This window comes from Agelaius tricolor, unplaced genomic scaffold (assembly GCF_023055355.1).
Source record: "Agelaius tricolor isolate 1412-34295 unplaced genomic scaffold, bAgeTri1.0.p SCAF_9, whole genome shotgun sequence".
Classification (NCBI taxonomy): domain Eukaryota; kingdom Metazoa; phylum Chordata; class Aves; order Passeriformes; family Icteridae; genus Agelaius; species Agelaius tricolor.
In genome coordinates this window covers 8,405,616-8,419,572 of record NW_027269269.1, presented here as the reverse complement: position 1 = coordinate 8,419,572, position 13,957 = coordinate 8,405,616, and the positions used below count along the sequence as shown (strand labels likewise).

General features: G+C 33.9%; 1 protein-coding gene across 2 annotated transcripts in view; it reads left to right on the top strand.

Annotated features, from left to right (window-relative positions):
* The window catches only part of DYNC2H1 (dynein cytoplasmic 2 heavy chain 1), a 143,720-nt gene that overhangs the window by 50,533 nt on the left and 79,230 nt on the right, over positions 1-13,957 (top strand). For both annotated transcript variants that reach the window (XM_071434190.1, XM_071434189.1), the window contains exons 59-67: positions 455-576; positions 1,349-1,435; positions 2,811-2,937; positions 4,651-4,792; positions 5,344-5,453; positions 7,902-8,000; positions 9,133-9,256; positions 12,133-12,296; positions 13,067-13,186. In XM_071434190.1, coding sequence (XP_071290291.1) covers positions 455-576; positions 1,349-1,435; positions 2,811-2,937; positions 4,651-4,792; positions 5,344-5,453; positions 7,902-8,000; positions 9,133-9,256; positions 12,133-12,296; positions 13,067-13,186 — 1,095 coding nt within the window. The remainder of the gene's footprint in view (positions 1-454; positions 577-1,348; positions 1,436-2,810; positions 2,938-4,650; positions 4,793-5,343; positions 5,454-7,901; positions 8,001-9,132; positions 9,257-12,132; positions 12,297-13,066; positions 13,187-13,957) is intronic.

The following is a 13,957-nucleotide window of genomic DNA, read 5'->3' as shown; positions in this document are numbered from 1 at the left end:
AGCAGAGATTACTCTGTTCCATACTGCCTCCTAAAGTGAACATTTAGTTGGTGAGTGTGAAGGAGTGGGGTAAGAAGGTCATTATGGGGTTGAGTACTCAAAGATTTTCCTCCTGCTATAAAGTAAAACTCAGACCAAGGAATTCTAACTGGCTCCTTTGGCATCCTTATACCAGTAAGAGTCTAATAAATCATTCATTGATTTAAAAGTTGTTAATTTCAGTTTAGCTTCATAGTTGTAAAAATACCCACTGTGGTTTTTTACATGGATTGATGGCCTTCAATGTAATCTTAGTAACAATTTAAAAGATTAGTTCATTAGAAGAGTTGGCTTATTAGCATATTTAAGTTGGTAACTAGAAAATCTGTTGCTATTACTTATCCTGTATTTATCTCTTCTACATTATACTTCAAGGACTTTCTTATAACAACTTTACTTGTACTGAATTTTTCAGAATGCTAAACGAGCCAGTGCTGCAGCTGCTCCATTAGCAGCTTGGGTGAATGCCAACATCCAGTATTCCCATGTCTTAGAACGAATTCAGCCTTTGGAAAAAGAAAAGGCTGGCTTGGAAGCGTAAGTTAGACCCTATTACAAAATCAGTGGTTTTAATTCCAATGGTGGTGGGTGAAACTGAAGCTGCCAAAGAGGAATTTGAGTATGAGGAAAGGCTTCTTTACTTGAGGGTGACAGAGCGCTGAAACAAGGTGCCAGAGAGGTTGTGGAGTCTCCTCCTCTGATATTAAAATTGTGTCTGGACATGATCCTGCTTTAGCAGGGGGTTGGACTAGATGATCTCCAGAGGTAATTTCCAACCCTAACCATTCTGCGATTCTGTGTGAATTGAGGTTTATTAAAAACAAAAGATAAAAGATAACCTCATCCAGAGGCAATAAAACATACATCCTGAGACAGAAGTAGTAAGTGTGCAATAGTTTCTTTTTCCTGGAAGCTACGCCTTGGATGTTTTTTGTACAATCATGAGTTACCTGTCTCAGCTGAGTACTTTTTCAGTCATGTACTGAGTGTTATCAGTTTCTACTTAGGATTAAAAAGGTAAGACATAGTCCTCCTACCATCCATAACCTGAGGAATCTGTACTGATTGTTTTTCTAGGTCTTAAAATTCTGTATGAGAAGAATTTGTTCTGATCTTTAGGAATGGGGCATTTGGTTTCCATTTTAAAAACTATGTGATGAGAAGCTTTTACATGTGAAAATATATATTTCAATATAAAACACAATGAAGAACATCTTCGAACTATCTTTATGCAAATTACTTTCCTGTTATATTTACTCTTTTTTTCCCTTGGTTCCATAGTCTTAAGATAAATATTACATTTTTATAGTAATCTCAAGAAAACTGAAGACAGAAAACAGAAGTTAGAGGATCTTCTGAACTCTGTTGGTCAGAAAGTATTGGAACTGAAAGACAAGTAAGTTGGATGTGTTTATTTCAAGATATAAATAAAAAACATGGATGATTTTACAGTATAAATAATGAATTTTATCTAAGGAAATCTAACTTCCTGTCCTGCAAAATATTTACATCAGAATTAGTGATGCTTTGGCGATCTGTACTCTCAGTGGAGATAAATATTGTTAGATCACAATTCATCTCCTTGATGAGATGAAATAAATGCTCCTTAAAAGTACCTGCTTCTCACTTCTGACTGTGTTGGTAGCCTTTATTGGAGGCATTGTAGATGTCAAAGGGAAACAGTGTGTTTATCACCTTCTGAATCCCAGAGGAATTCAATGACTCCTTAGGACTTTGGAAACATTCCTATACAAAACTTCTACTGATCACAGCTTGAAGAGAGGCAGTATTTCTTTTAGGATGGCCTACTTTTCTGACAGTTAGCTAGTTAGCTGTCTCCTTTTTTCTTATCCTCTCATCAAGTACATGACTCACAGAGGCATAAAAATAGATCTGGTAAACATTTATACTTTCTCCAGATTCTGTTTAATCCAAGTTTTTCAGTTTGATGTTTTTATTATGTACTTAGTATAGGAGATACTTTGGAATCTGACATATGTACATATTACTAAAAGTGATGTTTTATGGTCTGCAAAGAAAAAAAATAAATTATTGAATTATTGTAAATCAACTATACAGTGATTTGTTAGATTAATTAAATACTATATATTAGAGTTAAATATTATATATTATCATTATATATTATATATTTATAAAGTAATATATAAATATATTATTTTGAATAGGTGAATTAAATGTATTCATTATTTTATATATTAATCAAACGAAATAGATACTGAACAGTGTGAAATAATACCTAAACCATGCCTGTTTTTTGGGCATGTTCTTACTTCATATTAGATTACAAAATAGGCTACTGTGAATTAAACTGGAGTCATCCATGTGAATTATTAATATTATTTTTTAAACATTTGATAGATAAAATTTACCAAATACTTACAAATGTGTGGTATGGCATTCAGCCTGCTGTTGTCCTGACTACATGCAGAACAAAACTTTACACAATCACTAAAATTGCCAGGCTGTTTAAGTAGAAGAAGGAATGATTTTCAGACATTATAGTCTGTATTTCAAATCCATTTTTAAATCTCACCTGTGCATCCATCTAGATTTTGTTAGCTAAAAGTCCAACAAGCCCACCTACCAATTAGAAGCAGAAGGTATAAAAAAAAGAACTACTCCAGTTGTATTCTTTGATGACAATAAGCCAGGAGTTCATGACAAATTCAATCAGTTAAAGTTCCTTGAAAATAACTGTTGGTAAGTTTAGTAGTTCATGATGGCAATTACAAAGAGTATTTGTTTTACAGGTTCCAGAATAGAACAACAGAAGCAACAAAACTTGAAGCAGAACTAAGTAAAGCTCAGAAAACGTTGAAAGCTGCAGAAGTGCTGATAAATCAACTTGATAGGGAGCACAAAAGATGGAGCACTCAGGTTAGTGAAAATTTTCAAAAGTACATCTTATAGTTGATAGGTTGAAAATCCAGTTTTATACTGCTTGGAAAATGTGACTTACTGCCATTTCTGCATGTCTCCCAGTGCACATTTTTTGATTTCTCAATAGAAAAAAAAGCTTTAATTGTTTCTGAAACTTCTTTTTGCTTCATCATACTTATAACCGTGCTACCAAATGTGTAAAAATCCCCCAGTATTTCATAGAAAACATACAAAATTCTGTGCTGGTTTTCAATCCCAAGAATGTAATTGTTATGATGGCTGAACATGTCAGCAGTTGGACTCTCCAACCTGAGATACAGCCAAAAGGACAGATTTTATACAATTACAGTCTTAAAATGTATCACCTTCATGGCATTTGTGTTGCAAATGTGCATATAGGTATACCAAAAATGTGTTTTGCTTTTGAAGTCTTCACTTTAATGCTTGAAACTTCTGCTGCTGAAGTAGGGAAGGTAAGCATGTGTTACTTGCTCTAATGGTATATTTGAGAGAAACTGACAAGTCTCGGAGACACAGACCCTACTACAGTCTGAAACAAAAAGGAAAATCTGAAGATACATATAAGCTGAAAATAGCTGTCACCTCCAGAAAGTCCTTAAGTAACTTTCATGGGTCAGAAGATCATAATTCAGAAGAAATCTTCATGCAGATATACATAATTCTGTATCTCCACTGATACCGAAAAAGCCTCAGCAATTAGACTAAATGCCTGGATTTTGGAGAACCAAAGTTAAAGTTAGATGAATCCTTCTTGTAGGTTGACCACCATACTGGAAAAATTGGGAAGATTTTCCTCTGAAAGTAGCTTTATATAGCTACTTGCTATAGTAAGGATTGGGTATATTTGAACCCTGGCGTTTAAATGCTTCTAAAAGTGATTCCTCACTGTTTTTCATCTTGGTACATTAGAAAAGTCAGACTACCTGTTAATGGTATGCTGTAGACTAAACTGGCAAATAGATGAATTAGGAACTCATCCCATAATGAAGACAGTAAAAAGGCAGTATTTTTCTCCCTTTAAAGTGAGGAGGAACCAATAAAAAGTTGCCTTTATTTTGTGTATCTGCATTTATTTTTAATGTCAATTTGATTAAAGTGAAAGTGACAGGACTTTGAAACCAATTATGGCAGTCACATATGATGTTTATACACTGGTTTTTTTCTTCAAAATACTGGAACATTTCAAAACAGAGTTGATTTAGTGCAGATAAATTATTTGAAGATATATGATAAATTTATTTTTATCATCTAAGTGTGCAGTAACAGTAAGTATAAAAGTTGCACATAGTATTTATTATCTGTATACATATTGTAAGTTATACTTACAGCCTATGACTAGTATCACATATTTCTTATCTTTCTTACTATAATACTATTTATCCATTGGCTTATAAGTTGAACTGTTCATCAAATTAGTGGATTTTTATCAGCTACATTCTCAGAAATACCTGTGCATGCTCTAGTCCAGAGCTGAAAGGAATTTTTTCCCATACTTCCATGTGTCTTAGCTGGGTATAGATACCTGAAATGCAAGAAGAGAAATTCTCTCAACTGTATTACCAATGGCAGGCAAACTTAATTCTGACATTTTAGTAACTGATGACGTATTAATTAATTTAGTAACTGAGCCGTATTAATGCAGTTCTTGTTTGCAAAACACCTATACTTTCTGTACTTCTTTTTTTGAAGGTGTCAGAGATAACAGATGACCTGGCAACGCTGCCTAAAAGAGCTCAGTTAGCAGCTGCATTTATTACATATCTTTCTGCTGCTCCGGAGGATCAGAGGAAAAACAGCTTGGATGAATGGACCAAATCAGCCGGCCTTGAAAGTAATTTTGTGTCTGTGTTTGTCAGTGTCTGCATACAAGTAATTAAGCTTGATTGAGGAAGTGAGAAATGCCAGTGAGTTCTAATGAATTGTCTCAATTGTCTTTGTACTCCCAATTGAGAAGAGACTTTTCTTACTCCAGAAATATTTCTAGATACTGACAGACGATTTCTTAGAATCGTTCTGTGAAATTATTAAGATTATAAATATTTATAAATAATTGTATCTTTATAGTCCTTTCTTAAAAAGAAAAGTTTACAAAAATGAATGTGTTCACATTAACTGTTGTAAATTTGCCAGTGCATTCTGAATGCTTCTGCTTTTTCAGTAATCGTTTTTATCTGTGTGTTAGCAGAACTATAAAATATTTCTATGACATCTGCTACTTATTAATAATAAGTTAAATAAAAGCAATAAAATAATAGATTAAAGGCGAGTCTACAGACTTGCACTCAATTAATAGACAAAGTCTCTGTTCTATGTAGACTGGTAAATGCTTTTAAACTATGTAGACTGTAAATGATGACAGAAACTTACACTTTCATTTTTCAGAGTTTGATTTACGACGGTTCCTCTGTACAGAAAGTGAGGAGTTAGTTTGGAAAAGTGAAGGTTTGCCTTCAGATGACCTTTCAATAGAAAATGCTCTTGTCATCTTGCAGGTAAATTTGCTTTTTTGTCTTGTCTTGGAAGGATTTAAATTTTTACAAATTTCAGTAACGTGGCAACTTGAACTGTTTAATTTGTGGGGTTTTTTTTGGCATCACAGAGCACACACGCATACAGAAATAAGTACTCATGTAACAATGGATATTTTGTAGCAAAAGGAAAAGATAGGTAAAAGAAAATAGATGTTTTCAGTTTTGCTGCCACTATTTTATTCCATATCAGTCTATTCAGGTTTAAAGTGTAAATAGTCATTAACACGAATACAACCAGTGGAATATTATGTCCTATATATGTTCACTTTGGCGTATAATTTCTATTGCTTTTTTTCTCAGAAAAAGGAAGAGGCTATGTGCAGATATCTTTTGAGACCCATATATATATATATATATATATATATATATATATATATATATATGTCTAATAATACTTGAGGAAAGGAAAATATCCAGTTTTATCATATATATAGATATATATAATACATCTACATATATATATGTTTACATATATATATGTTTAGGTATTCTAGTCCTTTATTAGATCTACTAACAAGTAAATATTTAATGGCATGAGGAGAATCTGCATTTACTACAGGTGATTTGCTTAGATGATTTATGATTCAAATTAGTTACCGATTTTTCTCCAGTTTGAATTTATCTTGCTTTATCATCCTTTTAGAAGATCTGTATATTCTTTTTTCAATTTGATTAAAAAGCTTTTCAAAAAACACTGTCTTGTACCATTAAAGCTACTTATATGCTACAATAAAACCTTATTTTGATCTTTTTCATTAGTTGAATAGATTGAGCTCTTAAAAATCTCACCATGTGTAAAGAGGTTTTTGAAACACTCAATCAAGGAAAATAATTTTCCTTGTGTACATCCTCATAAAGCTGAAATTTGACATGATATTTTGCCGGTGTGATCTACAGTACAGTTCTCAGCCATTTGTGCTTGAATACTCATCATGTTCCCCTGTCTTTCAGTTTGAGATCTGTGTAACTACTTAGTTTGGGGCTTGTTTTAGATTGAATTCCAGTATTCCAAAGTTGGAAATGCTTTTCTATCAGACTGAACCACAGAATTGTTGAAAATACATGTTTGGACCTTCAGCAAGTTTGCTGACACAAAACTGGGAGACATAGCTGATGCACCAAGATGGCCTGATGGCTGGAGCATGTCTGCTATGAGGACAGGCTGAGAGAGCTGGGGTTTTACAGCCTGGAGTAGAGAAGGCTCTGGGGACACCTCACTGCAGCCTTTCAGTACTTAAAGAGGACTTAGAGGAGAGAGGGAGAACAAGTCTTTTCAAGTGCAGATAATAAGAGGAGAAGGAGGAATGGTTATAAACTAAATGAGGAGAGATTTAGATTCGATGTTAAGAAAAAATTTCTTCACTTAAGAGTGTAGCGAAGCAGTGGCACAGGTTGTCCAGAGAAGCTGTGGATGCTCCATCACTGGAAGTGCTCAAAGTCAGGTTGCATTGGAACCATGGGCAACCTGATGTAGTGAGTAGCATTGCTGCCCTTGGCAGGGGTGTTGGAACTAGGTGATATTTGAGGGACCTTCCAACCCAAGCCATTCTATGACTGAGTCTTTGATACACAAGAGGGTAAGACTGAGACCCAGAGGGTCCTTGATAGACTGGAGAAATGAGCTGACAGGAACCTCATGAAGTTCAGGAAGGGGAATTACGCATTCCTACACCTGGACAGTAACAACCTCATGTACCAGCATGTTTTGAGGACCAACCAGTTGCAAAGCTGATTTGCAGAAAAGGACCTGGTGGTCCTGGTAGACACCAGGTAGCCCATGAGACAGTTATGGGCCCTTGCCAAGGAGAAGGCCAATGGTATCCTGGACAGCTTTAGACAAAGTATTGGCAGCAGGTGAGGGAGCTGATCCCTCCCCTTCACTCAGCACTGGTGAGGCCACACCTGGGTCCAGTTGTGTGATCCACAGCACAAGAGAGACATGGATGTACTGGACTGAGTTGAGTGTAGCTTTGTGCCTGCAATATACTTGTATTCATGATTATTTCTAAACTGCATTGAGGTCCAAACCCAGAAGTATTGTACCTTTTCCCACCAGAGGAACAAAAAGGAAAATTAATAATTCTTCTAAGTTTAAAAGCAGCTGTGAATAATAAAAGCTGTAGATTATACTCATTGAATAGAGACTCCTGTTTTTAAGGGAAGGTGAAGAACTGCCTAACTTCAGCAGGACAAAGATCTGAGAATTTTGGATTTGGGTGGTCTCCTTGTTTTTTTAAGGAAGAGATAAAATGAAAGACATAAATTTTCTAGTCTGTTATAGTTTCTCTAAACAGTTTGTTAATTAAAAAATATTTGAAAATACATATTCCATTAGTTTGGGGAAATAAAAAAAATCAATTTTATTCTTAAAATAAATTTTAATAAATATATTTGTATTTTTTTCCCTAGAGTAAAGTGTGCCCATTTTTGATAGACCCTTCTTTCCGGGCTACTGAATGGCTGAAGACACATTTGAAGGAATCACGTTTGGAAGTTATCAACCAACAGGTGCAGTATTTACTCTTGGTCTTTTCTGTTTGAGCTTTCTCTATTCCAGATTTTACAAAGTAGTGTTTAAAAGTTTGTGATAGAATTCAACAAAAATCAGTTTATATTGTGTGAAGCATACAATTCCCCACAGAGTTCTAGGTTATTTAAAATTGGAGAGTCAATATCTGTTATTATTTCTACAAGTTTGCCTCCTTGTCCTACTCTCTGAGAATGTCATATTCCCTGATGAGAAGAAGATAGAAAGGATTTTCAAGTAGAGAGGTCCTTTGGATACTTGGTTGCAGTTCACTGGATTTCAGGAGTATATATACACTTAATTCCCTGTGATTGTTGTGATGTATTATCTACATTGGAAAGAGTAAATTTGATTTCAGTTGCAGATTAGGGTACCTGAAATTCATTGTGTACCTCTAACTGTTTCCCTGAGTAGTGAGGTGCAGCTCAGTTGCACACACGCAGGCAGGCATCTGGTGCTATTGAGAAGTCCCTTATTGTACCCCACCTGGCCTCAAAATATTGCTTCAACAGCATATAAGTCTTCCACAGATCCCTACTGGCTCTGTGGAACCCTTGTAGATACTCTCTGATGGCAGTAGATAACATATCTTGGGTAATTGATAGTTTGTCCTGCTAGCTGATTGTCCTGATTACCTTTCAGCCTCTGTTGCCTAAATTGTCCAGGATCTCTATTGACTAATGGGATCATAAGCACCACATGCATGTTTAAACACCTGTGTGCAACAAAAGACTGCCTGTAGACCTCTTAATAATGTGAATCCTGTGCTTGATTCAGTTTTGAGACATAGCTACATATTAATATCTGAGATAAGAGACATGGCCAGGACTTCCAGGTGCACCTGGCAAACATGACAGTAAACCTGCTCTCTTCTGTTGCAGCACTGGAAGATCTAGGCATGTTAAATAGGTTTTCTTGATCAGTAGATCAAGTTGATTTAAACTAAACATTTGTGGCTAAACCCTGAAATACCATATGCCTCTAAAGGATTTTTCATCTATACTACTGATTTTTAGATTTGGATTATTTGGTGTAATGCCTTCCTACTCATTCTGAAGTCTTTGCATTTTTTAAAAAAGCGTGAATCAAAGGAATGTGTTTCTGTTTATCCAGGACAGCAACTTCCTAACTGCTCTTGAGCTGGCAGTGAGATTTGGGAAGACACTTATTATACAGGAAATGGATGGAGTGGAACCTGTGCTTTACCCATTGCTAAGGAAAGATCTTACTGCTCAAGGTAAATCACCAAGATCTTTGCATATGCTTGCTAAAAACTTTTGTAGTTTAGATCTATTTATATAAAACTTGATTTTTCTGAAGACATTTATACTGTGTAGTTTTCTTCCTTTGTATTATTAACCTGCTACTAACCCTTCAGTGCATGAAGTTGGAGATGTGTTCTTATTTAGTAAGTGAAAAAATACAGGAAAGCACTAAATTGAAAGTTATTTAAAAGTAAATTAAAAGTATTAAATTGAAGTTATAAAAATGTGTTTTTATAGACTCCTAAAAATTTAAATTTTAAGTTGATTTCCAGTGATGATTTCAAATACATAGTTTTAATTGGAAACTTAGGCCTTAAATAAACCAGAAGTTACACAACTGTTAGTGCAGTTAGAAATCAAAGGTTTAGAATGTTGATGTTCCTGCTTCTCTTGGATTTCTCTGAACCTAAAGAAGACAACACAGGTCTTCTGATGTGCCCTTGGAATGGAAAGGGTCATAGAGATCAGCAAAATGGTGGAATTCCGTGAAAGGAGTCCCTTAACCAATGCAAGAAAAGTGAAAAATCACAATGTTTAGGTTTTGCAATATAATATCTGTTTATTGAACACAGATAATGTGTTCTACCTAACTGTTTGTATGACTGCTTTGGACTTAGGTGCTTTAAATAATTTTTTTTTAATATGAAAAATTATGATGAGAGTTTGGCAAAAATAAATTGTAATTATGCAAGTATCTCAGCATAAATTTTGTTGAATTATGTTACATATTTTGAAATTATATGAAGAGAACTTAGTGAATTAAAACAGCAATGTGTGTTTTAAGTACTTTCTAAATTACAGTAACTAAAATAGATTTGTATTATCCTTTGTAATTGTATTTCTGCCTCAAGTGGTCATTCCTCAGTATGTGCCATGTAATTTACTGTATGAACTTTGGGTACTAAAAATAGCTCAAGACTATTTTTTTGCTGTCATTTCATCTACTACTGAGATCTAATGATGTGTGAGCTAGCAGTAATTCTTCAAATGTAAGTACATGTTAAAAATAAATGCAAATACCATAGGATTCATATATACATTTATCACCAATATAAGAAAGGTCTGTTTAGGGAAAAGAATGTGTTATTTTAAATCAGTCTTCCATTACAGATGCACCTGCTTGTTTATTCTCATTAAAAGAATGGAACCAAAGTAGTGATTTGAGGGATCTATGGAGGGTTAGGTAGAACACTGTAACAATTTTTTTTTGCCCCTCTAACTTCTGCTGAATTTTGGAGAGATAATGAGATACGGTATGAAAGATGACTGTGGCTGCAGAACTGTGGAGAAAGCAGATTAAATTCAAATATAATAGTTTGTTCAGGAAAATTGCTCATAACACTCAGATGTCCTCTTTTGCTTTTTAATGAGCTATGTTAATGCCAGGTCTGTGCAGGTCCAAACTGAAGAGCTGTTGTTGGAAAAGGAAGAATGGGTCACTGTTTGAGTCTTTTCCATCCCTTTATAAGCAAGCATACACTCCTTCTTTTTGTCAAAATATGGGTGTAGGGACCTGTCTACATTATTTTGCTTGTGATGACTGTACATCTCTCTATTACTTGGAATGAAATGTTAAGAAAAAATGTGAATCTATATCCTGCAGTAAATTCGTCTTTGTACAGCTTCCATTTTCTGTTTGACGTTTTTATAACATAGTGTTAAAATTTACTCTGATCTTTGGCATAGAAGGAAAATTGGTGTGTGATTTTCATCTCTACCAGTGTTTTAGCAAGAGATTTATATTTCTGATCTGCATCCAGTGCTAAAAATAGAGAAGCACCTAAGTTTGCCATCTTGGAAAGTTTTCTGGAATGGAAATTTTCACTTTTCAACTTATAATTCTGTTCTTACTTGTTTTTCAGTATCAGGAGGCAAAATCTTAATCTAATCATGTAATTTTCTGAGTCTATTCTTTTCTAACCCTGCTGGAATGGAAACCTGTTATGGAAGAGGGGTGGAGGGGACTGTACATGTAGTTTTATTCTGTAACAGACATATTGAGAAGTATGAGGAGTATAAACAGACTGAGACCATGACATCAGTTATTTATTAAATCACTTGTTTCTTTCCTAATATGATTAAATTAAATATGATTAAATTAAATATTAAATATTTATAATAATACAATATGGGATATTTCTGATTGAATATTTTTCTTTCATTCTGCTGTCTAGATATTCCATCATTTTTAGTTTCACTGACTTCCTCTCTAACAGTTATTGTAGAAAATAGTATCTTAATAGAATTATGATTATACAGCAACATCAACATTCTACAAATAAATATAACAGAACCAGATATTAAATGTAATGGGTTTGGATGAGGAAATATTGAACCATCTTAATTAGCCAATATATAATTATATAATTATGGCTAGTATAGAGTACAGACCAATATTTAAAGGTAAAGGAATATGTTTAAATTATGGCAAAATTCTTACACATAAGTGGGATTCTCAAGGTCATCTTCTGTGGTGTTTTGTCTCCTATTCGTGGTCTGAAGGTTTCAAAAATTTGTTAGTATTACTTTTTCTTCAAATGCATTTTTGTCCTTGATGCCTTGTGTTCCGGGTAAGGATAATTAAACTACTCAGGTGTATTAAATATTCTTACTAGGTAATTTCCTATATTATTGCTATGTTATTAATTTTCTGTCTCTTAACAATGCAGGTTAGGATGTGTTCTTTAAATTTTTTGAATTTGTATTTTTTTCCAATCAATTTATAAATACATATTGTAAAATATATTTAGATCCATTGATCATAAAGTATCACACAAATACCATTGTTTTCAGATAATTATAAAATGTTCCAATCAGAATGAGTGTTATATCTGTTTGTTGTTTACAGGACCCCGTTATGCCGTACAAATAGGTGAAAAAATGATAGATTATAATGAAGAGTTCCGTCTTTTTCTATCAACAAGGAACCCAAATCCCTTCATTCCACCTGATGCTTCTTCTATTGTTACAGAAGTAAACTTTACCACAACAGCAAGTGGTTTAAGAGGGCAGGTAGGCATTTAGAATAAAACCAGTGTATGTATAGTGAACATGCATAGCTGTATCCAGCACCTGGAATGAGCCCTACGGTGCAGTTTGCGTTAATGATTATGGAGGTATTTTCAAGCTCACAAGTAAAATAGTAAAATTTTTATGTACTTTGGAAACAAGGAGTGAGTCCAGTAGAGAAAATGAAAATGTTCTCATTGACTTCAGTTGCAACAGATTAATTACTAAGCCTTCGCTTTCTGTTCAAGATGCATTTATGGTACCATGGAAACATTTCTGTTACAGCTCTCCAGTGTCCTACTTAGAGAATAATGCTGGTATCATCAAAGTACTGTACACAAAGTACATTTGTGTACAGAAAAAAGTGTAGTGAAACCAAAATACTGTGTATTTTATTTCCTTTAAAATGCTAGTAGCTGTTGAGGTTTTATCTATAAAGTCTAGGAATCAAAATGTAACATACAAATGGAAGAAAGCAAAAAAAAGAAAGAGATTAATTAAGGGAAGAAAATCCCCTCCTTATTTGGTATGAAACAAGTTTTTCTACACTAACAAGGGGCTTAGAATGAGATGCAGATAAGATGTTGATAAGTAAGCTATAATTCAAAATGTGAAGCATAGATAACCATATGGATTTCCTTCTTCCTCTGGAGGTATGGAATTGGCATCATGCAATGTATCCATGAAAACTGACCCCTCTTGAAGTGGAAATGCAAAAAAAAAAAAAAACCAAACCTAAAAACTTTCTTTTTGTTTTATCTCTTTGTTTTTAGCTTTTGGCTTTAACAATTCAGCATGAAAAGCCTGATTTGGAAGAGCAGAAGACAAAGCTGTTACAACAGGAAGAAGATAAGAAGATACAGTTAGCTAAACTTGAGGATTCTCTTTTGGAGGTAAAACAAATTTACCTCTTTAATATCTGTTAGTCCAATAAGATGATAATCACATTATTGTGTGTTTGAATGGAGATGCTGGAAGTGTTGGAATAATGAGCTGTCAGGATTTTTGATTAGAAAAAAAAAAGGCATTATTTGCCTGGATCTGTTGGAAGAATAGAGTAGATAAGAAGGTATGTCTATTATGAAACTGTAGTACTCAATACATTTAGCAGTTTCATAGATAAATTTATTAATTTGGTGAGATAGGTTTAGGCTGATTTAAGTTGATTAGAAATTTCAGTAATTTTAACACACCAAGAAGAGAAAACTTTATTAAAAATTATACTACTTCATTTTGAAATTATGAGTTTTTAAAAAAGCCACATTTTTGAGCCTGTGAATCGTATCAAATGATTCTTTCTCAAGTTGAGAAATGATCCTGTGTTGTGAAAATAATGAAAAAAATCCCTCTAGAAAATGGAAAGATTGCTGAGAGAGACATTTAAAATTTTAAACCTCTACAATTGTTTCCTATTAGCAACGAGTTGTAATATTCTTGACAGTCAACACTCCCTGTCTAGCATTTAAAATTAAAGTTCTCAATTTTCTGTTCATCTTTTTATTTTATTGAAAGTAATTATGCTCAGAAACAGATGTTCACCTCTATAAAAAAAAGGTAGCTTCCAAGGAAGGACTGTTTTTATTTGATTATTTCTAGCCATGGATTTCACAGAAATTGTACTTCATGCTTGTAAGAATGGATCCTAGAATCCTGTCTTTCTGAAA